At 43.0% G+C, this 27020-nt stretch overlaps 1 protein-coding gene across 6 annotated transcripts in view; it reads right to left on the reverse strand.

Moving 5' to 3' along the window:
- USF3 (upstream transcription factor family member 3) overlaps nt 1–27020 on the reverse strand; it is an 80785-nt gene that overhangs the window by 46944 nt on the left and 6821 nt on the right. For 2 of the 6 annotated variants that reach the window (XR_014783083.1, XM_084801283.1), the window contains exons 2-6: nt 14021–14138; nt 12138–12202; nt 10937–10965; nt 8788–8870; nt 1920–2016 (exon numbers count right to left, since the gene is read on the reverse strand). Coding sequence is in view for 5 of the 6 variants with exons in the window: in XM_084801283.1 (XP_084657409.1) it covers nt 1920–2016; nt 8788–8870; nt 10937–10965; nt 12138–12184 (256 nt within the window). In the remaining variant the exon portion in view is untranslated. The other 4 variants (XM_084801284.1, XM_084801285.1, XM_084801286.1 and 1 more) reach the window with 4 other exon arrangements.

Raw genomic sequence — 27020 nt, forward strand, 5'->3', positions numbered from 1 at the left:
GAAGACAGACTGATTCTTGGTATGTGCTTTTGATAAGCTAAAAGCCTCTTTGGGACTTTTTAGGGCTACCCTAGGGTAGCCCATGGGTTTAGGGCTACCATGAACTGACAGGCCTCGCAAACTGTATGGTACAGAAGGCTAAGGTGTAGCCCTCAGAGTCAGCTCTTAACTAGGCCTCAGACCAAATCTATCAGTTTGTGGGGTATCTCTGGAAGCCGCTGGACACGGTAGCCTAGGGTGGCCAGGATGTATCGGATAGATATCTTCATAGCTACCCACAGAGGTCACTTGTGCTACTATAAAGGTTGACTGCATAAATCTTAATTCTGCTAATGTCCCATCTGATTGACAAATCCAGGTTAAAACCATGCCAGACTCTACCATTCCTTTTGGCAAAGTGTGTGTGTGTGTGTGTGTGTGTGTGTGTGTGTGTGTGTGTGTGTGTGTGTAACCTTGTAAGATTATTATCTGTCTGGAAGCTTTCTGATAAAGAACAAGAGCATACCATTGTCTCCTCATTTGCAGGCTATTAAAATGGGGCTGTTAGTCTCCTGGACAGGAGTATGTTCTGAAGGGAAGGCTGTCTCTTCTATAGACATTAGTATAAAGCTGCCTCCAATACAAATCGGAGCAGCGGTCTCTCTGACCACTGTCCGCCTTCAGCCTTTGAGTGTGTTCTAGGGAATGGTTTCTTTGGCCACTGTTGGTCCTCAAGAAGGTACTGTCCTCTACTGTGCATTAAATGAAATAAATGATCTCCTCCCGAAAGAATAACAATGAAAAATACCAGGGTCAGGGAGCAAATATGTACAAAAAGAACCCGGGAAACAATGGCCGCAACACATGACAAGGGAGCCGTTGAAGCTGCTTCAGGCTCTGCCCAGCCCTGCGGCTGCTAGGCCTTTCCCGCGTCCCATGACCCGGGCAGCTTTTCTGTAGCTGCCTTTTCTCTAAGGTAACATGACTGTTTGGCTTAGCTTATGTTCTGAGCCACAGTAACTTTCACTGGAGACCTCTATGGATCTTTCTAGCCTCAAAGCATCGCGTAGGTGCTTCATAGTGTTCCCAGACACCGAGCTATCTAACCACCTGCTGGAATCTCCCAGGAGGGTGGTCTGCGACATCAGAGGAGAGCTGACTTAGCAAAGCAACTTTGTAACTTTGTGTAAGGACGAATCTGAGTGCTGCCTTCCTGGACATATTCCAGCACCATTATTGCCATCACAAGCAGGACAGGACAGCGCTGTCCAACCTTAGTAAAGCACTGCCTGTTAAGGTGTTCTACTGGGTTGTCACAGGAATCTCTGTTCTTTCAGAGCCATAATAAAGGGCCACTCAACTGGCCTTCCACTCTGAACTTTACAGTGGCCTGGAGTGTTTCCTTCAGCCTCTCTCCAATGCTGGTGGAAAAATCAGAACCCACAGCACAAAAAGTTACACCTAAAAATTGAGTATTGTTAAATGACCTGGCAGTTCAATACATACTTTATATTAATGCAAACAATTATGAAATTAATACTTTGGTCTTCTGAGTCAATGTACTGTTAAAACGTGGCCCAGACCTATCCTCTGAGCTTGTTTATAAGTTACACTGAGCAGAGCTCCTCTAGGAGTCATCTTCTGAAAGTTTCCTAAATGCAAGATCCAAGTAGAGCACAGGCAGTTGAGCACCATTACTTCAATGACTTAGGCAAACATGAAATACACAAGTAATCAAAATGGAAGGTATGTGTTTGTACAAAATTAAAATTAAGCACAGAGGAGGAAGAGGAGTTCAGCCACAATAATCTGCAATGCTATTCTCTTGGGCTACTTGAAGGCAGTCTATTCTAATTTGAGGATTCGGAAGTGCATGTCACTGCAACACAAACACCTAAACGTAGGCTATCAGGAAACAGCAGCACTCTGCAAGGCTCTACCTTGTTCACTGTTCCCACCGTTAAGCAGGAGTTCGTCATTTTGCCGCTTCAATTCTGTTATGTACTTAAAGGCTTGGTCCAGGATCATGTTCTTGCTCTACAAAAGAAAATTAACGATTTAAACATTTCATTAGCTGGGTGGTGGTGGTGCACGCCTTTAATCCCAGCACTTGGGAGGCAGAGGCTGGTAGATCACTGTGAGTTCCAGGCCAGCCTGGTCTACAAAGCAAGTCCAGGACAGCTAAGGCTACACAGAGAAACCCAGTCTCGGAAAAAGAAAAAACAAAAACAAAGACAAAAAAACAAAAAAACAAAAAAACAAAAAACAAAACAAAACAAAAAACCATTTCATTAAAAGGTAAAACCTGGAAGAAGACACGTAAAATGTTGGGTATATGGCACATGATATGTAATTTTTAAAAATTCAAATTAGCACTCAGAGGCAGAGGCAGGCTGATCACTGTAAGTTCGAGGCCAGCCTGGTCTACAAAGTGAGTCCAGGACAGCCAAGGCTAACACAGAGAAACCCTGTCTCAAAAAAGAAAATTCGGTACAAAGTTCAAAGGCTTCTAGTGTTCATTTTATATTTACTATGTCAGGCTCTGTTCTAGGATATAGGGACAAAGGTACTCCCTGCCCCCCCCCCACAAACACACACACACACACACACACACACACACACACACACACACACACACACGAGTCAGGTGATAAGCTCGGCTCAGTTGCTCAAGTGTTTGCTGTATAAGCATGAAGACCTGACTTCCATTCACATAGGTAGGTATTAAAAGGCAGGCATGGTGGCATGCACTTGAAATTCCAGCTCTGGGAAGGTGGAGCCAGCCAGTCTACCCCAATAGGTGAGCCAGTGAGTGAGCCTGGCTCAGGAAGTAAGGTGGAAGGCGGCAACAGACAGCTTTCTTAGAAGTCTAGGACAACCAATCTAAAAGTAAAAAGAAAGCAAGGTGGAAGGCAAGTATGCCAGGAGGAACAGTATGGGACGTATGCTCTGGCCTTCACATGTGCATGTACCCACAAGTACACCCACATACATGTGTGCCTGCACATACAATACAAATAAAGCCATAACGCTTGGTTCCTGAAGAATCTCTCTCTCTCTCTCTTACACACACACACACACACACACACACACACACACACACACACACACCCTGAATGAAATGGGTTTTCACCACCAAATGAAAACAAACCACACACACACAAAATTAGGTGAAAAGACTCTACAGGATTCACAGGTAGCAGTACAAAGCATAGTCGAAGAGGATAAGGAAGGGACTTGGTGACGGCAGTATGTGGACTGAAGGTGCCTAGCCCTCTGCCAAATTGACATGTACAGCTTCTGCCCTGTAATGTGATGGTACTTGAGGCTGAAGTCTGAGGAGGCTCTACTCTTATGAATGGGACTAACACGCTCACAAGAAGAAAGAGACGGAGAGAGTTCAGCAGTTAAGAACACTTACTGCTCTTGCAGATTAGCACCCTTATATGAAGAGACATGCTGGGGAGATGGCTTAGCAGATGACGTCACTCATTGCATGAGGACCTAGGTTTGGTTCTTAGCACCCAAACGGGGCTCACAGGCACCTGTAACTCCAGTTCCATTGGCTCCAACAGCCTTGCTGGGCTCTGTAGTGCCCTGCACTTATACAGAACACAGAAACTCACACATACACATAAATAACAATCTTTTTTAAAAAGAGAAAAAGTGTGGCAATCTTTCTCTGTGTACCATGTGAGTAGAGTTAGGACTAGGATACTTCTATTTATTTTTTAAAGACTGTTATCATTTTTAATTAAGTTTGTGTTTTCATGTGGGCTTATGCACGTGAGTGGCCAAGGAGGCCAGTTACAGGCGCTGGTGAGATGGTTGACAGGGGTGCTAGTAACCACACTTAGTAGCAGTTCCTACTTTAACTGTTGAGCCATGTCTACAGCCCAAGTATTGGAAACTTTTGGACTTCTCAGCCTCCACAAGTGCTAGGTTAAGAAAGCCACTGGATCCATGACACTTTGTTACTGTAACCTGTACTCAGACACTCTGCTACATTGTTTCTGAGAAGAGAGCTTTGGGAGGGCTCTGTGAGGTGACACGCAGGCACACCTGAGAGCTATCTGGAGGAAGAAGGAGCAGGGCACCGGCACCCGGCACAGAAAGCAAACACGCTTAGGAAGGGCTGACCTGGGTGTGTGGGAAGACAGGACCCGCAGACGAGGCATGCTGAAAAGACTAGTTGGAGAAGAGCCCACAGAGGGCCTTCAAGTCAAAATGTTAGACTTCAGTACTATTCTCTACTGATAACCACAACCTCAAATTATCCTAAATAATTGGCTGAGTTTTTGTGCCATGTTCTTATATTCCTTTTTTTTTTTTTTTTTTTTTTTTTTGGTTTTTCAAGACAGGGTTTCTCTGTATAGCCTTGGCTATCCTGGACTCACTTTGTAGACCAGGCTGGCCTCGAACTTACAGAGATCCACCTGCCTCCACCTCCTGAGTACTAGGATTAAAGGCGTGCTCTGCTCTGGGACCAGATACTAACTGACCTCTTCTCCACATTCTAGTCATGGAAGAGTTGAAATGGTTATGGTTTCCTCTCAAGAACAAACAAGAACGGGGAACGAAAGACAAGCATAGGTAGGAGGGTGAGATTTTACTAGGCCACTTCCAACATATACTGAGCGGCCCCTGCACCTCAAGATGGGGGAAAAAGAGAAAGTACAGCACAATTAGCCCTGTTTTAAGAAAAGAATCCTTTTTCTTTTCCTGAATTTGTGAACCTCCTGCCTCAGACTCCTAAAAGCAGGGACAGTCTATTTTTAACAAAACAAAACAAACAAAAAAACCTCACCCACCCCACCCCCACCCACATACACACTTGTAGGCGTTGAATCACCCAGTAGGGATAGAACAAAATGGAAGTATCAAGGAAGACAACGCCGAGGAGCAAACAGATCCAGCCTTAATACCCCACAAGCATCAGCACAGAGAAGCACTGCTGTCATGCCCCTGGAGGACGGTGAGGCACAAGGCTCCACCGAGGGCTCCATGAGAGGCTTCCTGGGACACCGAGCATCTCCAACACCCATAGCCTGAGTCAGCGGATGACTTCTCTGCCTGCTCAGAGCAAGATTATTTTCTCTGAAATTTGAACTAGAGAATTTCAACCTCAAGGACCGATGGAGCACAACTAACTAAGGTGAGGCTCCTAAGTTAAGCAGGAAAACTCTGCGGTACAGCTCCAGATTCTCTAGCCCTGTGCCTAAAGCAGCCCCAGAACTCTGGCCGGTCGGCTCGCACTCTCCTACTCCCGGGGAAGAGACTGATGGGTGCTTTACTGAGAAAAGTGAAACAAAATGGAGGCAAACACAAGCATATTTGACTAACTTTTTTTTTTACATATACATTTATATTATTACACATATATATGATAAACATGACACAATCAGGAATTATATAAATGTTACATTAATAGTGTTCTGACTCTTTGTATTTGGCAGCCTTGAAGAAAACATCTTTCCTATCATGGTGCATCTAAAATTCTGAATGTAAATCAATTATCTAGCTTGTCTCATCGTTATCAACACTTTTTACAAGCAGATAATTCTTTTATTAATAAATTCTCTCTTCCCCTCCAAACTTTCTCCCCAAAATAAATATCTCAACCTCTTATGTGAAGAAGGTGTGTGGTTGGGGGTGTGTGGCTATTTTGGGCCAGTTCTCCTTGAAAGCCAGTGTCCTAATGTTAAGAACAGGTCTCTAATATCCCCAGGCTGAAATCTAGGACATTTGACCGGGTAAGACCTGGAGTTGTGTTTGCCCCTCAGGTCAGACAGTCCTTCAAGACTTCACTAGCGGAAGGGGGGACGCCTTCCACAATCACTTTGTGAACCAGCTCGAGGCTCCTTTCCTGGGCTTGATCAAGGAAGGCTCCCTGAAGGCTGGGCCCAGTGCCTGGGGATGACTCATCGCCTCATCCCACTCCCTGTGATTGGAGGAGTTTGGTTCAGGGTTGTATCTGGAAAGTCAGGCTCATAATGAAAGGACTATGAGCAGGCACAAGCTTGGGTGTTGATCAGTGCCACACCCGAACAGCCCTGTCCACCAGTCTCTTCCATAGGGCAAACTTTTCTCTTGCAGCACCAGGAAGCCTAAAAACAGGGCTAGCACCAGGGCTAGGCTCAGAGTGCGGAGTGAGGTTGCCCAGGACAGGGCTAGGCACAGAGTGCAGAGAGTGCAAGAGAAGATGCAGATTTGTTTCTACTTGGCAAACTAAGAAACTGAGGCTCAGAAAGTTGGGGGAATTCCCAAGTAACAGCACTAACACATCAGTGCTGCCACTGTACCCAGCAGGTAGCAGGAGCTGCTGCCTCAGTCCTGGTCTGACTTGAATGTCCCCATGACCCTGTGTTACTGGGAAGGTGGAGGTGCCACTCCCCAGAGGAAGCAGTCCAGTGACATCTTTAAGACACCCCACATACCCACACATTCCCCACACTGCTCACATTAAGCCTACAAATCTCTGGTCATTTTTGCAAGGTGATGCTGGGGCAAGTATGTGAATTGTGGATAGGGAAGTAGCGGCCCTCAGCTTTGAGCTGCAATCCTGGTGGTGTCCCCCCCACCCTGCCCCCGGGTCGGTAAGGGATGGGGATTGCACTGAACCATACACTATTATAGGGGCCTTCAGCAGCTCTCCCCGACCTGTCCCCAAAGTAAAGACGTGGAAACTCTGATTGGCTTTTGGATGCCTCATCCTCAAGTGTGAAGCAAACAAACAAAAACTCATGTTACTAAGCACGTAAATAAAAAGGTTTAACCTTATTGTTTAGACAATAATACCCAAGTGAAAAGGGAAAAAAGAGAATGGGGGTAAGGGTCCCCCCCAAAAATTGAAGAAAATTCCAGGGAAAGTCCATAAATACTGAGTGGTAAAACTCCATGGGAGAAGCATATGACATGAGATGGAATAACAAACAACAACTCCTTTAACAAGAATAGCTAGGAGCTGGGCATGGTGGTGCCCACCTGTGATCCCAGCACTCAGGAGGCAGAGGCAGGTGGTTTGCTGTGAGTTCGAGGCCAGCCTAGTCTACAAAGCAAGTCCAGGACAGCCAAGGCTACACAGAGAAACCCTGTCTTGAAAAAAAAAAAAGTATACAGAAAACTAAGAAATGAGAAACTAAGTATCAAAAGAAATAGTTGGGAGTAGTTGTCTATGAAAATTGTGTTAAGGCTAGGAAGAAGGAAGAATATTAACATTTATTGTTTTAATTCTATTTACTATGTATACATATTTATTTTACACAGATTAATTAAAATTAATTTAAAAGTTACTACAAGGGGCTGGAGAGATGGCTCAGTGGTTAAGAGCACTGCCTGCTCTTCCAAAGGACCCGGTTCAATTCCCAGCACCCACATGGCAGCTGACAACTGTCTGTAACTCCAAGATCTGACACTCTCATACCAACACACATAAATTAAAATTAAATAAATAAAAAATATTAAAAAGTAAATAAATAAAAGTTACTATAAGTTCTTATATGCCACTGCAAAAGAATACTATATAACCATTAAAAAGAGGTGATTGTGTGAGAACTTTATCCACACCAAGAGTTCAGTACGTACAACAAAGGAAAGTGATAAATCCACGTTCTAATACAGAACTGACACATGCTGATAAAGCAATGTCTAGACATTTTATCAGTGGTCATAACCTGAAAGTGAGATATCAATTTTCTCTTGGTTTTTTAAATGATTCCATATTACTTGAATCATTTGTTTTATGTTCAATGATCTTGTTTTATTCTCATTAAAGAAACCAAAAATTACCTTCCTTGGGGAAAAGTATCATGTGTTAAGCTGAGATTTACAAACACTAACCCTAGGTTACCAGGCCAAGAGGAGGCCAGATGTGGGGACACACACTTGTGAGCCCAGGAGTAAGGATGGGGAGGCAGGAGTACAGTGAGTCCTGGGCTGCATAGCATTTCCCTGACTGAAAATAGGAATGGAACACGTGTGGGGAACATGAGGAATAAGTTAAAAGACATTAATGACCAGAAATCAATGCTAGGAAATGTAGTAGCTCTTATGAATGTAAGCATGGGGTGACCTTAGCAATTCACTAGAAAGAAAGGCGCAGCAGTCTAGCAATCCCATAGTACTAGAGTGTTTGAAAAATTAAAGTAACCCTGGCGTGGTGGTGAACGCCTGTGATCCCAGCACTGGGGAGGAAGAGCAGGCAGATCCATGTGAGTTTGAGGCCAGCCAGGTCTACAAAGAGAGTCCAATACAGCCAAGGCTACACAGAGAAACCCTGACTAAAAAAAGAAGCAAAGGAAAAATGATGTTATTAATTTCAACACTGCCCCCCATAAATAACAGGAAACAAAAATAATCACCATAAAAACTAAAATAATTGAGAGCACTGTCTGCTAACAATCAGCAAAATATAGTGGATGCCCACATGTTTCAAAGCAGTGGGACAAAGGGGAGTGGGGGTGGGTGGCACAGGACACAGGACTGTTTCAGAGCTGGGGGGGAGGACGCCTACCTGTGTCAGAGCAGGAGTGGGGGTGGGGGGGGGAGGACGCCTACCTGTCTCAGAGCAGGAGTGGGGGTGGGGGGGACGCCTACCTGTTTCAGAGCAGGAGTGGGGGCGGGGAGGACGCCTACCTGTCTCAAAGCAGGAGTGGGGGTGGGGGGGACGCCTACCTGTCTCAGAGCAGGAGTGGGGGCGGGGGGGGGGGGGAGGACGCCTACCTGTTTCAGAGCAGGAGTGGGGGTGGGGGGGACGCCTACCTGTCTCAGAGCAGGAGTGGGGGCGGGGGGGGGGGGGAGGACGCCTACCTGTTTCAGAGCAGGAGAGCATGGAATCAGTTCTCCTATTCTGTTTATCCCAGCATTGATTTTCTTCTTTCTGTGTCTCTCCACTAGAAAGAGGAAAAACACATTATTAGCCCTTAGAGTACTTAGCCAAAGTGTTCAATTTCCCTGGACAAAGGAATTGTTAGTAAAGAATCACATAAGGAAGAGGTGGGGTCTATAGCTCAGTGGCAGAGTACCTGCCACTGGACATGGGAAAAGAAATTGAACCCTAAACCAATAATCATTATTCACCAAAGATAAGTAACTAAGGTTATACATACAAGTTTTAAGAATGCAATATTTTAAGTCAAATATTATAAAAATAAATGTACCACTTTTATAAGAATTGTGAAAAAATCATAAATAATAATACATTAAAATGATAAAAAGAGGCTAGAAAGATGGCTTAGTAGTTTAGAGCACTGACTGCTCTTCCAGAGGACCAGGGTTTGATTCCCAGCACCTCACAATCTGTCACTTCAGTTCAAGGGGATCCAATGACCTCTGCTAGCCTCCAAGGGCACTAAGCACATAGCTGTTCCACAAACACACATGCAGATAAAATATACATACATATTAAGAAAATGATAAAGAAGAACTGTTAACAATGTGTTATTATTAGGCCATCTTTCCATTACTAATCAAATAACAAGTAGAAATTGATAAACATTTATTTTTTAAATTCATTTTTACATTTATTTGTGTGTGTGTGTGTGTGTGTGTGTGTCCGTGCACACATGTGTCGCACACACATGGAGGAGAGATGATGACTTGTAAAGTCATTTCTCTCTTTCTATCATGTCTGTTCCAGTTAGCAAACTCAGACTGCCCTGCTCAGTGGCAAGCAACTTCACCTGCTGAGGCATCGCAGCAGCCCAACAACCAACTTTAAAGCTGCCTCTTTTTTAGCAAATGAGACCTTTCAGCTGGGAGAAGAGTTTGAGCCAGAACAGCTGAGTTGAGACAGCCAGCCCAGAGCTCAGAAAGAAAAAGCAAGGGTGAGCTTATTAAGCAGTAAGTTACAGAGGCTGAAAACATTCTAGGCGTGGGTTAGATTGTATGGAGGCTAGAAGCTTCCAGGACTAGGCCTAGGTTAGCAGGAGGCAGAAAGCCTCCCAGACAACAACTGAGCCAGGACAATAAACATTATTTTACACTAGGCTTTAAGTAAGGCTTAGGTTACTAATTTTCTGACAGTTGTACTCATTGTTATCTGAGTGAACTGCAAAGGTGACACACTCACACTCGTTCCACCAGTGTTCAATGCATCTTTCTGGATAAATTCTCCCCAGAGATCCTCTCCTATGTATAGCTACAGCTACAGATAGGAAGTAATAAAAGTAACAGTTTTTTTTTCTGAGTGCAGAATATAGTCTCAGACTCAAAATTAAGTGTTATACAATATGCCAAAGTGAAAATGGACACACAATTAACATTGTGTACTTCCCTGGCTTTGGCCTGTACTTCTAACATTAGCGATAATATTTATTTATACATGTTTTGATGACAGAAAGCTGTACAACTTAAGATTTCCCACATGCACTAGGCATAGTGGCACAGTGCCAGCACTCAGGAGGCAGAGGCCGGTGGCTCTCTGTGAATTCCAGGCCAGCCAGAGCCACACAGAGAGACTTTGTCTCAGAAGGAAGACTGCCACATGCAAACAGTCCACTGATCACCTCCCCTCCTCAGGGAGCTTCCCTCTAGAAAGTGTGCAGACTCCCAGTGCCTGAGTGAACCCCCTGCCAACACTAGCCCCCAAATAATTCTAATTTCATAACAAATCCAACATTAACAAATCAGATGTTATACAGTCAGCTACACAAGGCTCTGGGAATATTCTGTCAATAAAGACAGTAAATTTGCCAGGCATGGTGGCACATGCCTTTAATCCCAGCACTTGGGAGGCAGAGGCAGGCAGGTCACTGTGAGTTCGGGGCCAGCCCAGTCTACAGAGCGAATCGGCGACAGCCAAGGCTACACAGAGAGACCCTGTCTCCAAGCACCCCTCAAAAGCCCCAATAAATTTGCCCTTTCTAAAATATAACAATAATTCCATATTTACAACATACAAACTTATAATCAATCATGGCACAGTTGACTTCACCAGGGTTCGAGTTGCTGCACATACCTGCATTGTGTGTCTCCCGGTTCTTCTTTCTGAAATAGAAAGTGCACAGACAGGTAACAGGAAGATAATAAAAAAGCATTTACTTTCATAACCGGAAGAATAAATGTCATGAAACTGCATTTATTGCATCAATAAGGAATCATCTGAAGAAAAAATATTCAGTGGATGTTATGGTATGAAAACTTTAATGCAGAAACTTTTTTTTTTTTTTCCAAGACAGGGTTTCTGTGTAGCCTTGGCTGTCTTGGAATCGCCTTGTAGGTCAGGATGGCCTTGAACTCATAGAGATCCGAGCCTCTGCCTTCTCAAGTGCTGGGATTACAGGAGTGTACGACTGTGCCAGGCTCGGATACTTTCAAACAAATTTAATAGATATGATTTTGAAAAGTCAGAACAATTCTCTATTGATACCCAGAAATCAGATGCTAAGAATAGAATCCGTCAAGGCAAACCGTCACTACTTGAAACTGTAATTTAAGTGCGGATGTGCAGGGGAGGTGCTGGGAGCTGCAGGCAGGAGTGAGTAGGAGGGAACAGCTTTGCGATTCCCGCCAAGGGAAATGTGGTGGCAACAACACGTACAGTGCCAACTGCATCCCAGTCATCCTTTGCATCTGTGTACTCAGCTTATCCAAACTCTTACATTTTCCTAAAATTTCTATAACGACATTGACTTTCCCTTTTTGCATAATTACCCAACACATTAGCTTTCACCAGCAGCTACTTGGAAAAGAGAGTATGGTAGTTTTAACATTATTAAAAGCAGTGGTCACAGAATTCTAGGCAGACATTACCTAAAATGCTAGGAACTCAGAAGAGGGGCTATAAGAAAATGAAAAGCAATGCTATGTATGTCATTAATGGATTATGATGTTATGAATTAAATGTAATCTAAATGTTTCAGGATCTACAAAAAGAGTGCAGCATGCCAGTGAAAATGTCCTTAGAAAGCAAACATGTAACATAGCTTTGATATAATGTTTCAACTACTGATGACCACTCTTACTTGTCACACCTCTGAGAAAATAAAGACAGGTACATTTTAGCCACGTCAATCTCTTCTAGTAAACCTATTTCTACCACCCATACATATTTTTGGAGATTAATCATTTTATAGACATAAAAATTCAAGGACTGTTTAGCGAACTAATCTTGCTTCTTACCCACCTACATGATATTAGTTGGGGCTGTGGATACACACCTGTGCTGCTTTTTCGTAGGTGCCTCATGTTCTGTCATTTCTGGCATGGTGACAGTGATAGGAACCTATAAAGTGAATTAAAAAACAAAAAAAAATCAAGACAGATACACCAAGATGCTTACTTGTTCTAGAGTTTGGAGAAATCAAATGGCAATTCGATTTCAATACCAAAATGCTATTTTAAAAAATTAACACAGAGCTGGGAGCAGCGGCACATGCCTGTAATCCCAGCACTTGGGGAGGCAGAGGCAAGCAGATCTCTGTGTGTTTGAGGCCAGCCTCATCTACAAAAGTAGTGCAGCCAGGGCTACACAGAGAAACCCTGTCTCAGAAAAAAAAAAAAAAAAGAAAGAAAAGTAAAGAAAAAGAAAAAAGGAAACACAGAAAAAACACTTTACTAAGTGTTGTAGATGAAGAGGTATAAGAAAATAAGATGCACGCTTGAGATCTCAGGCTCCGGAAGGTAGAGACAGGGGTATCGTGAGGTTAGGGCTAGTCTGGGCTACATGGCCAATGTCGAACTAGCCTGGGCTTCAGAGTTAGATTTTACAGGAAAAGCTGGAAAAGCACTTGGCCAGCATGAACTGTGAGAACATACTGCCAGACTACTCTCCAGAAACAACAAAGGACACTTTTATAAGTAGCAAGTGTAAGACATAGTGAGGCTCTCTTCATCTTCAAAGTTCCAGAAGTCTCATACTATCAATGGAGACTCACTAAAGTGTGGGTGTGAAAACTTTACCAAGATTTAAAATGTGAGGACAATGGATTTTCCTGTTTCTCCATTCTTTTTCCTCTTCCCCTTCTCTCTTTTGAGACAGAGTCTCATTATATAGTTCAGGGATGGCCTCAAAACTTGTAATCCTTCTGCCTCAGTTTCCTGGGTCTTGGGATTCGGGGCATACACCCCTACTTGGCTAGAAACAGATGGCCTGTAGGGAAACATACTCACAGACGGGGAATGCCTGCAGGCAGAGATGTTACTACATCAAGTGCAGTTGTGCAAGGTCAGCAGTACAGAAGGTGGTTTCCTTCTCTTTTCTGCTTTTCCACCACTTGATAAAGAATGTGTTCATGCTTAACTCTCAGGAACCAGGAAACCCTCCAAAAGAGGACACCAAGCTAGGGTACCTGTTGTGCTGGCTACAAGGGAGAAGGTACAAATACAATTCCCCCATTTTCTCCTGGGAAGGAAAGGGAGGTTAAAAAGTACAGAGGTGACTTCAGAAAGCATGGATTTAAAATCTGGTTGTGACCTTTCTAGCTGGTCGGGGGCAGACTCCCTTTAGAACCTCAGTTCTACCTAACTGGGTTGTTTTGAGGCAGAAAATGAAATGATTCAAGGAAGGTACAGCCCCTTGGTGCCTGGAAATAATCAGGATGCAGGAAATGTTAGCTCTGAATATTTACATGGTATCTCAGAATAAGCTCCAGCCCTAAAAAGGAGGGGGTCAGAAGGACAGCTAGCAGGCGAGGGCCTGACAAGGAGCACTGACTGATACTGTGGAGAACGGATAGTCAACACTCACCTCCAGGGCGAGGAAGATGGGTAAAGGTGTCTGCTACCAAGCCTGATGACGCTAGTTCCATGCCGAGACCCACACAGCAGAAAGAGGAACCAAGTCCTGCAAGCTGTTTTCTGACCTCCACACACACCACGGCACGCACACACAGGCCACAGAAACAAAAACAAAAACAAAAAGCCCAACTATTATAATGTTTTTCAAAAACAACTCATTTTAGCACCCTGCTCCTCCTGTTCTACCTTCTCCTTACGGTTGCTGAGGCTGCCTAAGGCCTAGAGCAGCACACGGTGCAGAACCGCGGGGCAGCGACGCGGCGGGGCAGCAAGCACGGGCGCAGCAACCCAGCTCCCTTCTCACCCGAGGGCTTGCAGCGCTTCTTCACTTTGGACTCCTGGCTTCCAACACCTCCTCTTTCTGATTCAAATCTATCATCTTCTGCCAGAAGATGGCCTCTATAGGTTATATTTTCTTCTTACTACAAAAAAGAAAAACCAGTGAGTGTTTATAGCCAGCAGGAAGCCATGAGATGAAGCTGGCAGCTAGGAGCATGCAGGCACGCTTTAGAGGCATGAAGATAGCCCTGACCTTTCCCCGCCACTGGAGAACAGGTAAATGCAGTTGGTCTCAAAAGCCTTTTTTCCAATGGGTAACTCCTGTTCTACCCCTGCAAAAAGGGGGGTCTCCAGGCAAGGGAGGGCATGCAGACATGCTCTCTTCAGTTCTGTATGCTCACAGTCCCTTGGGGGCCTCATTACTCATGGATCTCCGAAGACCTCTATGTTATGTCTAATATTAAGGGCCACCCTCAATACAAAATTTATCTATTTCCTATTTTTTCTTATTTAAATTTTTATTTGTCTGTATGTGTATATATGAGCATTGTGTGTGTGTGTGTTCACATGTGTGTGGGCACATGTGAGTGTGTCAATGTGCACGCACGAGGAGATCCAAGTGTGAATGCACATGCATGAGGTGATGCCAGCTATCTTAGTTGCCGTCTACTCTACTCTTTTTGACGTGATGACTCTCAGCTGAACTCAGAGTTTGCTGTCAATATGGTTAATCTCTCATGGCACCCTGCTCTGGGGACGCTGTCTCTACCCTCAGAGACTAGAACTGCAGGTGAGCCACCATGCCCATCTGGTGGCTCATTACAGAGGGGGTCCTAACTTTGGTCCTCTTGTTCCCACAGGAAGGTCTTCAGGTGCTCCCTAGATCTCTGCCCCCTTCTTTTTTGTATGAGTGACTGACAACTTGCTCAGAGCTAAGAAAGTAGGCTGAAGACCTGGGACCTGTATATGCAATAAAAACAGTCAAAACAGTCAGCTGGTGTGGTGGCACCCCCTGTAATCCCAGAACATCCCTGTAATTTAGGAAGGTAGAGAGAGATGGATCTCTGTGAGTTCGAGGCCAGCCTGGTCTACAGAGCAAGTCCAGGACAGCCAGGGCAACACAGAGAAACCTTGTCTCAGAAAAACAACAACCAAACCAAACTAACCAACCTACCAAAAAACAAAAACAAAAACAAAAACACAAAACAAAACCCCACATCACATCTTCATATCAGATCTACAGGTGGAAGGATCAGGAGGGCCTGGGATGCTAACTCTTCTTGGGTGACATCCCTTTCTCCTCTTTTCCTCTCTACATGCTCAGAAAGTCTGAGAAACTCAGCTCTATTTAGGGTAATGTTTTGTAAGCCTACGTAGTAAGAATTATCTAGAGGGTCCCAGCGCTTTCTGTCTGCAGGTTTCATGTCTAGGAGTCCGCAGGTGAGAGAAAACATGTGGGATTTATGTTTTTAGATTACCTTGCTTAAAATAATGTTTTTCAGTTCTATTAGTTTCCTGCACATTTCATAACTTCACTCTGTGTGTGTGTGTGTGTGTGTGTGTGTGTGTGTGTGTGTTGTATTACCCATTCATCTGTTGATGGTCATCAAGGCTGGCTCTACTTCCTTGCTACTGTGAAGAGGGCAACAATAAACACTGGTGGGCATGTATCCTTATAATACGTACAATCCTTTGGGTATAGACCCAGGAATGGTATATACCAAAAATGGGTCATACGTATATGGGAATTCTATTTTAGTTAGGTCTTTTTCTTGTATATTTGTGTGTGTGCACATACATGCACCCCTATGTGTGTGGTTTATGTGTGTGTGGCATAATATACATGAGTGTGTAAGTGCACCCACTTGTGGAGCCCACAGGAGGACATCTGGTAGCTTCTATCACTTTCCATTTTATTGCCCCCTCTTTCAAAGCCTTCTGTCTTGGTTTCTTGCTAAGACTTTGAGCACTATATAAAATAAGAGTGGAGCTGGGCATGGTAATCCTAGCACGTGGGAGTCAGAGGCAGGCGGATCACTGTGAGTTCAAGACCAGCCTGGTCAACAAAGTGAGTTTAGGACAGCCAAGGCTACACAGAGAAACCCTGTCTTGAAAAAGAATAAAATAAATTAAGAGTGAAGAAAGTAGGCACTCTTTTGCTGTTCCTGTTTTTAATTAAAAACAAACAAACAAACAAAAAAACCAGCTATTCAAGGGGGTGTAAACTACTGTAGCCACTGTGGAAATCAACATGGAGGCCTCTCAGTAGAATTAGGGCTTGGGAAGTGGCTCGGTGGGCAAGTGCTCGCCATGTAAACATAAGGACACAAGCTCGGATCTTCAGCACTCATATAACAAACCTGGCTATGGTAGCCCATGCTGTAACCTCAGCCATGACAGGTGGAGACAAGTGAACCCCAGAGGCTCACGGGTCAGCAAGCTTAGTGGAAATGACAAGCTCTGGGTTCCGGTGAGAGGCCATGTCTTAAAACAATTAAAATAAGGTCAAGGGTGACGAAGGAAGACATGCAAGTCAACCCCTGATCTTCATCTGTACATGCACAGGTAAGTGTGTCCATACATGCATATCCATGAACCCATAAATACATACATACATATATATATACATACATACATATATATATATATATATATATATATATATATATATACATACACACATCAGATATATATGTACACATGTTCACAAAAAGATCTAAAAGGGATATAGATCAGAAAAGAAGTTAAAGTACTCCTATTTGTAGATAACATGTTTCTAAACTTTAAAACCCATGGGAGTGCACAACACATACACACACATAAATCTAGATCCAACAAATAACTTCAGAAGAAAAGCAGAATACAAAATCTTTGTTATGGTGGCATATGAATGTAATCACAGCACTGAGGGGGTTGAGCCAGGGCTACATGGTGAGCTCCTGACAGACAGACAGAAGTGAGGAGCCAGAGGTTGATGGACAGACACTGATTTGACTAGCTGGCTGAGTACTGGGGCCCCGAAGGTATTCCTCTGTCTTCCCCCTCAGCTCTGGAGCTACAGGGTGTGCCCATACCTAGCTTTTACAAAGGTTCTGGTGATGTGAACTTGGGTCCTCATGCTTGCACAGCAAACACTGTACTGACTGAGCCATCTCTCTACCCTCCAAACTTTACATTCCTGATGCAAAACAATAACTACATTATCATAAATATTTGTCTATTTACCAATTAACCTACTAATGAAGACATGGCTTTTCTTCTCTTGTTGGCACTGAGGTTAAATGACTCAGGGCCTTAGGCCACTGAGTCTCATACCCAGCTCAAATGGCATTTTTAATACACTATTTACATGACTAAATAAACATACTCCTTAAAATAGTTAAAGTGCCATGAATTTTTAAAGACAAATGCTAAAATATATTAATAATCTATGAGTTATTATATCTGTGTGAAAAGAAACAAGTACTGGGAAATGTGTCAAGCCCAGTGGCTCTTACATGGTGGTCCTCAGATCTCCTGCATCAAATCACATTTTCTATGACCTTTTCCCCTGAGGTAAAACTCACACACACGTGCACATTGCAAACACTTAAGCACACCATTCAGCTCTGACAGGTGCACACACTTCTATGACCCAATCCTCATCAAACTATAGACAATACCACCAGGCAAAGTAACTGCCTGGCCTTCCCTAGTCAGTCCCTTCCGGCTTTAGAGGTAATTACCTTTCTGTTTCCTCCACTGGACTTTATAGAGATGTATTAGCTGGAATTCTCTTGTGGCAAGCTTGCACTCAATCTAATGTAAATGCATATACTTTCTTCCAGAAATCTGCTCCTTCTTATTACTAAGTATAAACCTATAACTGTGTATGAATCTATAACACTTGCTCTTTATTCATTTTTCTATTGACCAACTGCCATTGTGTCCACTAAGTGCTACTGGCACAAATTACAACCACCATAAGGACAGAGTCACTAGACAGTCAGCTGAGCATTTCGTGCTGGTTGCTGGTGTCTGGACAGTTTCCTAAATAGCAAATGACATTTTAATTGCATGGGGGATTTTCTTCTAAAAGAAGGCCCAGGTACACTCTACCTCTGCATAGCTCTGCATTTGGACTCATCCCTTCTGCCTGAGGGTACCAGGATCTTCTACCCTGTTGCTGCCCATGGCAGGTTCCTCTCTAGGCATTGCTAATAAATTACACCTTGGGAAATCCAGGATCTGTTTGTGGTTTTCCTTGATCTGTCAGTCTCAGCACTTGCTGCCTTCAGTGAAACAACAAATGGTCTTGGAGTTTCTTTTCTGGGCGATAAAAATGTTCTAAGGTTGACTGTGATGATGATTATATAAACTAAAACCATTGCAGTGGACACTAAGTGATTGAACTCAGCACACAAATGCGCCTCAGTTTTCTTTTTTTGCAATGGTGTCATCTAGCACAGACTGGCATCAAACTTATTATATAACCCATCTGGTCTTGATCTGCTGTTCCTGCCTCAGCCTCTCAAGAGCTAGGATTACAGGTATGAGCTAACACATCAAGCTAGGAAACTTAGAAAGCAAAAGCATCAATCCAAAGCCATGTACAGAAGCAACCTGATTTAGTTTTTTCATATAATAACATATTCAAGTCACCTGCTTCATATGTGTTAGAATTTTCAACTGGAATTCTAGTACCGGCACAAATGGGTGTAACGCTAACTTCAATTCCATGGGACATGCTCTTTTGGCCTCAGTGGACACACACACACACACACACACACACACACACACACACACACACACACATACACACATGTAGTTTAAAATAAGTGTTTTTAGAATGTCTAATTCAATACAACATTACAAAACTGTTGGACATAACAGCAAAAACACAAGTGATAAATAAAAATAAACTGAGCTTCATTAAAAGTAAGAGCTTTTGTGTTGTAAATGATAGTATAAAGAGAATGAAATGGCTCAGCGGACAAAGGTGCTGGCCTCCATACTTGACGGCCTGAGTCCTATCCCAGGATCCACATGGTGGAAGTGCAAGGACTCCTCAAGGCATCCTCAGCCCTCCACATGCATGCCCCCTAAAAAAAAGAAAGTGACTGCTAGGTATGGTGGTACACACCAGTCATTCCAACATTAGGGAGGGAGAGGAAGTAGGAGGATCACGACTTAGAGGCCAAATGGGTGGGTCTACCCTGTCCAAAAAAGAAAGGGAGAGAAAAGGGGAGGGGGGACGACGACGACGACGAGATGCCTCAGGTGAAAGTGCTCACTAAGTGACCACCTGTGTTCAGAGTTTGAGCCCCTGGACCCACAAGTTGTCCTCTGACATCCACCCACATCCATGGCAGCAGGGTATGCCCCCAAAAGAAAAAAATTGTAAATAAATAAATAATAGAGAGGTAAGATGGGGAGGGGGAGGGAGGAGAGGAGAAGGAAAGGCAGAGGAGAGAAGGAAAGGAAAAGTAAAGTGAGCCTAATGTGGTCATACAGGCCTGTTAACCAGCACTAGAGAGGGTGAGGCAGGAGGATTGCTGTGTTTGAGGCCAGCCTGGCTAGTAAACTGAGGTTGATCTATGAAAAATCCTGTCTTACCAAAAGAGAAACAGGCATTCCAGGGTATCCAACGCCCTCCTCTGGTCTCTGTGGGCACTACACACACAGTGTACATAAAGGCAAAACATTCATATAGAGAGTAAAAATACATCTTTAAAATAAATAAATAAGCTGGGTGTAATAGTGAATGCCTTTCATCCCAGCAACAGCAGGTGGATCTCTATGAGTTTGAGGCCAGCTTAGTCTACATAGCAAGTTCTAGGACAGCCAGAACTACACACAGAGACCCTGCCTCAAAAAGAAAGAAAGAAAGAAAGAAAGAAAGAAAGAAAGAAAGAAAGAAAGAAAAAACAAGATTTCAGTTTCTCATATTTAACTCTGGCTTGCTATTGCTTAGTGCATTCTAAAATGTTTCATACTTACTTTAAATGTTTATGGAATGATTAACACATTTGGTTTTTTTTTTTTTTTTTTGAGACAGGGCTTCTCTGTGTAGCCTTGGCTGTCCTAGACTTGCTTTGTAGACTAGGCTGGCCTTGAACTCAAAGCAATCCGCTTGCCTCCGCCACCCAAGTGCTGGGACTAAAGGCGTGTGCCACCACACCAGCTAACACATATAGTTTTTAAAACCTTGTATCTCTTTAGGATTTTATTAGTATATATTAACTGTACACTAAAGTAACAGGTTTCACCACAGCATCTCACACATACACATAACGTACTTTAGTCATATTAATTCCCTACTACCCTCTCCTGTGCCTTCTCCTGCTTCCCCCATCCCCTTACGCTTTCAAAGTACAAACCTCCTCAGTCAAAATGGCTTTACCCTTCTAGACAAGAGTGTGACTCATGGGAATTATGCCACAACTAAACTTAAATCTCTGGCTTGGACCAAGTTTTCTGCTCTATAACAAAATGAGTCCTACTTACTTTGATCATTGCTCTACTAGTATTTACCTTATACTGTGTGTGTGTGTGTGTGTGTGTGTGCATTCCAATTACTCTCTACTGCATCCCTCAAGAAGCACTGCGGAACTTTCTGGAGGTTTTCTTTCTTTGTGCATTCTATTTTTCACAAGTGGTAGTCCATAAGCAACTCTGCATTATTTTTTCTATTGACCACAAGCATTTCTCCGTGTCACCAAACACTCAAAGCTGTGACACAAGAGCATCACACAGACACAAGCTCTAACTCACCATCCTACCTAATGTTTTGGCCAACTTTGCCCTCTGCTTGTTTGCAGTTGCCTTCTCCAGCATTTTGCGTCAAAAAACCCTTCTCCTGTAATGTGCTCTTACTAGCTGCACATGGTTTAACTCATTCAATATGGAAATCTTTGGCCACAGACTCAGGTATTGCTTACTGACCAGGACACACTCTGGCCTTAAAATGCTTACGTAACCTGGACATGGGCTAACACCATCAAGTATATTTGTGCAGCTAACATGGCCCCATCCTCACTGGGTAGTATCTCTGGCCAAAACCCTGTTGTAGAGCACAGCCTTTGTGCATGTCCTGCAGGTGCGCAACAGTGCTGCTCAGCACACAAGAACTCTTCATCTACCCCTGTCTCCAGTAGCTGCTTTCTATATCCGAGAGGGAACAGACGGCTCTGTGGATGTGTCACGCTGTCTTCCGTTTCCAGTGACTGCTGTCTGTCAGAAGTCCTGACTTTCTCTGCCCTTAAAGAGAGCTCGCATCTTTCAGCGGTGTCTGTTGGCTCCCTCCCATCACTCCAGTCACCACCATGTTTGGTGCTCATGTCAGAGCTGAGCTGCTAGGACACCATTACAAGAATGTGTGATAACAGACTCCCGCTCCCAGACTGGGCCTGCTTTTCGTGGTGCATCTCAGCCAACCTGTATCTGGAAAGAGGAAATCAACCAAAAGCATGATCTCCTCATACACTTTAAAATTTATTTCTGTTTTTGTTTTTAATTTTAATTTTTAAACCACACAACAAGCCCTTAGCATAAAAACCTATTTTCAAAGCATAAAGAAATATATAAAGCTAGAGAAACTTTCTTTGCTACACAGCTCCACTCTTCAGGAACTGTAAGCTACAAATACCTTTAACATAAAACTTACTTCATAACTAAACGAGAACTAACTCAAAGGCCTCTTTAAAATTTTAAATTAAAAAGTTAACTGGGGCTGGAGAGATGGCTCAGTGCTTAAGAGCCATCTGTCAGCTCTTCCACAGGACCTGGGTTCAATTCCCAGCACCCACACGGCAGCTCACACCTGTCTGTAACTCCAGGCCCAAGGGATCTAACACATTCATACTAATGCACATAAAATAAAAAATGAAAATAAATAAATTCGTTTGTAAAAATTCAGTTAACCACACTGATCCTTGCAAAATTTTAAGTAAGACAAGCTATCTTATGAAGTGCCAGTGCCCCTCTACTTTTGACACCTGCTGGTATTAATTCCAGATATTTTCCACATATATACAAGCAATTATTGTGTGTACATTAGTAGCTGTCACACTGAAAGAAGAGGCCACATAAAATTCAAGCAATGAAGCCAGATATGGTGGTGGACACCTTTAATCCCAGCACACAGGCGTCAGAGGTGGCTGGATCTTTTACCGTGAAGCCAGCGTGGCCTACACAGTGAGTTCCAGGTCAGCCAGAGAAATATAGTAAGACCCAGTCTCAAAGGGAAAAAGATTTCAAGTAGCACAGAGCACTTTCCCTGCCAGTTCAAATCTCTTTGCTGACCACAATTATACAATAGTAATCTTCTTCAGAAGCTCTGAGTGCAGCTCCCTTGATGTGGGTACCACTCAGCTCCTCACACTCTCCCACTCCACCTCTGGTCTGTCAGCACTGGTCCTTTCTGCTGAGACAGAAAAGCCTGCAACATGGGGCCCAGCCCAGCTCCCTCTTGATCAACTCACAAGTGGCCCACAGAAGCATATCATCTACCCTTTGATGCAGCAACTCCAAGAATTTCATTTATTCAAGGACATTCACTACAGTGTCATTGAATGATTCCTGAGAAGAAAATACCTGAAAAACTTATGAAAAAGATACCATCGTATTATGCTGAACCATCTGAAGCTTTTTTTTTTTCTGGCAATCAAACCCAGAGCCTTAAACACACTAGGCAAGGGTTCTACATTGAGTGGTATTTCTAAATCTCCCCCAAGGTGTCCTCTGACCCAGGTGCTCACTTGCTCTCACACACACAAGCATTCATGCACGCACGCACTCCCGCCCCATGGTTAACATTTACAGGTTAAGAATCATTTATGAGGCTGCGTGTGATGACATAAGCCTTTAATCAAGCATGCTGGGGGCAGAAGCAGGTGGATCTCTGTGAGTACTAGTCCAGCCAGAGCTACGTATGGGATGCTGTCTCAATAAACAACAAAAGAAAACATGTATTATTTCTCCTATCATTCCTTCTCTATGACTTCAACAAAAGATTTGTTTATGCTGGGTGGTGGCGGCACAAGCCTTTAATCCAAGCCCTTGGGAAGGTGAGGCAGGTGGATCTCTGTGAGTTCAAGGCCGCCCTGCTCTACAGAGTGAGCTCCAGGACAGCTAGGGCTACATAGGGAGACCCTGTCTCAGGAAAAAAAAAAAGCTTTACATACTTTTATTTTACTTATGTGCGTGTGTTGTCTATGCACCACATATATGCATTGCCTGTGGAGGCCAGAGGAGAGCACTGCACACTCTGTAAGTGAAGCTACAGAAGGCTGGGAGCTGCCATGAGGTGCTGCATCTTCTACAAGAGCAGCAAGTGCTCTTAACTACCTAGCCTTCTTTCGGGACCCTGATTTTTTTTTTTTTAAACTTTTGCATACCCTATAATGTGAGCTGAAATAAGACACTTTCCGTGATGAAATATTTAATTTTTGTTAACTGTTTTTTGAACTGATGGTTATCTTGTGGCCACTGCACATATTTTTGTTACATATGCAATGAGTGGATATTATTAGCTCCCTAGGACCAAAGTTATAGTAAACATTTTAGACATAAAATGTATGCTGTCTGAAATTAAGCTCTGCGTGCTAACAATGTTACTATGCACTTTCTTTCCTTCCACATATGCCTGGCACGTGTATATATGTATCTCATTTCTTACATTCCTGCATTGCTTTATGTCCAACTAACACAATCTAGAGATTTGTTTCTCTACAATCTGAAACACGTTTGAAATGTGAATTTACTTCAGTCACACTTCTGGTAGATATCATTATACTCACATACCTGTTCACTCTTTTTACTTGTATGTATCTAATAAAATTTTCCTCTTTATTTTACTCAATATAGTTTTCTTTTTTTACTAAGAATGTCTTTAACAATTAAAAAACATAGAATATTAGAGATTTGTTAGCTTGTCTCCTATTTCATAAACTTCCTCTGAATACCAGCACTTGAGCACTCTGTACCACTTTGGGAGATCTTGGCAGATAAATTTACTTAGGTTTTTTTTTTGGGGGGGGGAGTGTTTAAATTTAAATAACAGATACAGCCAATAGGGTCTCAGAGCTAGAGCATGTCATGCAAGCCTGTTGACTGCGTAAGGATGGAAGGACAGGACCAACATGTATGCTGGGTCACTAAGTAAATGTCCTGTGTTATGAGGGAATAGTGCGGACGGTAAGAATCCACACATGTTCAATACAGATGGAAGCTGGTTTTCTGAGTATTTTCAATCAGTGCCTGGTCAAATGTGCAGCTGCAGAAAACAACAAAACTGAAATCTAAACAGATTTTCCTCCTCCTATTAAAAACCATCAGCCATGGGGGCGGGTTTGATGGCTTAGAGGTTAAGAGCACTGTCTGCTCTTCCAAAGGTATGAATTCAATTCCTAGCCACCACATGGTGGCTCACAACCATCTATAATGAGATCGGGTGCTCTCTTCTCGCATGCAGGCAGAATGCTGTATATATTAATAAATAAAATAAATCTTTTTTTAAAAATTAAAAATAAAATAAAAACCATCAGCCAATCACAGTAGTACACCCCTTAAATCTCAGCACTCAGGAAGCTGAGGCAGGGGGACTACAAGCTCAAGTATAGTGTAGCCCCCCAACGTCCAAGCCAACCCATACTGTACAACAGGATCCTGTCTCCTGGGGCGCTGCTGCTCTCCAGAGGCCCTGTGGTCCCCAGCGCCCACCTGCGGGCTCACAACCCTCTCTAACTCCAGTTCCAGAGGATCTGAAACCCTCTTCTGGCCTCTGTGGGTACTACATACACACAGTGTACATACATGTACACACAAACAAAACATGAGTGCACATGAAATAATAAAACCTTTTAAAAGTCTCATTGTTCTTAATCCACTCAGAATTTCAATCTTTAACTTTGGGGTTTTCCCAGAATTGATTTGAGAAAACTTACTTGAAGCATGAATGAGATTTATAGATTTTTTTTTTCCACATGGCAAGATTTAGCATTAGTTTAAATCCACAAGTTTTGTAATTTTCAGAAATTCCAAATGTTTTCGATGGGCAAAAAATAGTTTTCCCAAAGTTTGAGCACTAAGGTCTATCCATATTTCCCCATTTTCAGTTTATTACTTAACTAGCACTTTTTTCATTATACAAATAAAATATATTTATAAAAAAACCTATTCAGATAATACTGTAAGTTTAAGCCATAAAAATACTAGCTCCATCGATTTTCCTCTCAAAATTCCTGAAACACTTCTCAAGTAATGTCATATTTTTGCTTTCTGTGCTCTACCCAAACAGTGACAGCTAGGCCAGCTCAGACGTCACACCCAGCATTTGGTTTTGAAGTAAAGGCTCATCAGACTCTCAGGATCCTCTCGCTTAAAGTCAGGAGACTATCAGCAGTGACGTCACAGAGTCTCCAGCAAAGCCAAGCTTCACAGCAGGGCTCAGTGTGTTAGCTACCTTTCTTCTCCTGCGCCCCGGTGAGAGAACAGCTGTGAGCTCCTGTGAGGCCCTGCACTGGACACTTCCCATTTCTATATGTCTTTCTCCCTACCATAAGCCCAGAGCTAATTCTTCTCAGCTCTTCCCTCTGCATCAATTTATTGTTCTGCCATGTTTGACCTTTTGCTTCAGAAACATAAAAATTGTCTTCACGTTCAACAAGGAATCTGCTTTTTCTGTGTAATCTTTCACTTTATTTCACTCCACAGAACTTCCCCTCTCCTTCCCTGTCCAGTCCATCCTGGCCCATGACTGTTTACTTCTGGATGCTCAAACCAATGGAAATAATCCTTTAGAGGCCAGGGACTAACTTCATCAAATCAAAGATCTTCCTAAAATTCCATCCCATGTGTTAGTCTTCTCTTTTCTCACTAACATGTCTCCCCCTCCACCCCCACCCCAGTAGGAATCCTTGTTTCTTTAAAACAAATGAAGAAGCCTATTTGGAACCAACTAAGCTGCCTCACCTTGTAAAAGATCTACTTCAAAGTCTCCATTTTATCAATTAGCCTGGCTCTAATAACAAAACAAACAAACTCAGATCTCTGTACCAAATGCTATTATTTTCATCCCATTTCCCTTAACCTGTTCATTGCTGTGCTAGCTTAGGCTCTATTTACATGCCTGGCTCTGGACAGTTTTTGCTCTCAATCCTCTTTCTGCTCTTCTTAGGTTTTATACCCACCCCAACATTCCACTGATCTTTCCCTCTAACTAACTCACCAACTTCTGTCATGTTCCTCATGATCCAGAATTTACAGCAGCATTGGTCTTCTATATACAGAGTTCCATATCCATGAATTCAACAAAAAATTTTTTTTCTTTTCTTTCTTTTTGAGACAGGATTTCTTTGTGTAGCCTCAGCTGTTCTGGAACTAGTTCTGTAGATCAGGCTGGCCTCAAACTCACAGATCTCTGCCTGCCTCTGCCTCCTGAATACTGGAACTAAAGGCATGCACCACCATGCCTGGCTTGAATTAGACAATTCTTAAAACAAAAATATTGAGAGAAATTTTTACCTATATTGAATATATACAGATGTTTTCCCCTTGTTACTGTTTTCTAAAGTATAATACAGTATGGGCCTGTGTGGTAATGTGTGTAATCGCAGCACTTGGGAGACTGAGACAGGAGCATAAAGTGTGAGAATAGCCTGGGCTACACAGCAACATCCTGTAAAATAAAACCTCAAAATAAATACAGTATTAATAGATATCACCATGTACTGCATAATGATATTTACTTACTCAGCCCACATATCTAATAGTGATCCCATAAGACTATAACAGAGTTGAAGATTTCTTTTTTTTTAAGATGTATTTATTATGTATGCAGTGTTCTGCCTGCATGTACACCTGCAGGCCAGAAGAGGGCATTGGATCACATTATAGATGGTTGTGAGCCACCATGTGGTTGCTGGGAATTGAACTCAGGACCTCTGGAAGAGCTGACGGTGTTTTTAACCACTGAGCCATCTCTCCAGCCCTGAGTTGAAGATTCTTATTACTTCATATATTACTGTAACTTTTCTATGTTTCCA

The sequence above is a fragment of the Acomys minous genome (assembly GCF_964271855.1).
Source record: "Acomys minous genome assembly, chromosome: 11".
Lineage (NCBI taxonomy): Eukaryota > Metazoa > Chordata > Mammalia > Rodentia > Muridae > Acomys > Acomys minous.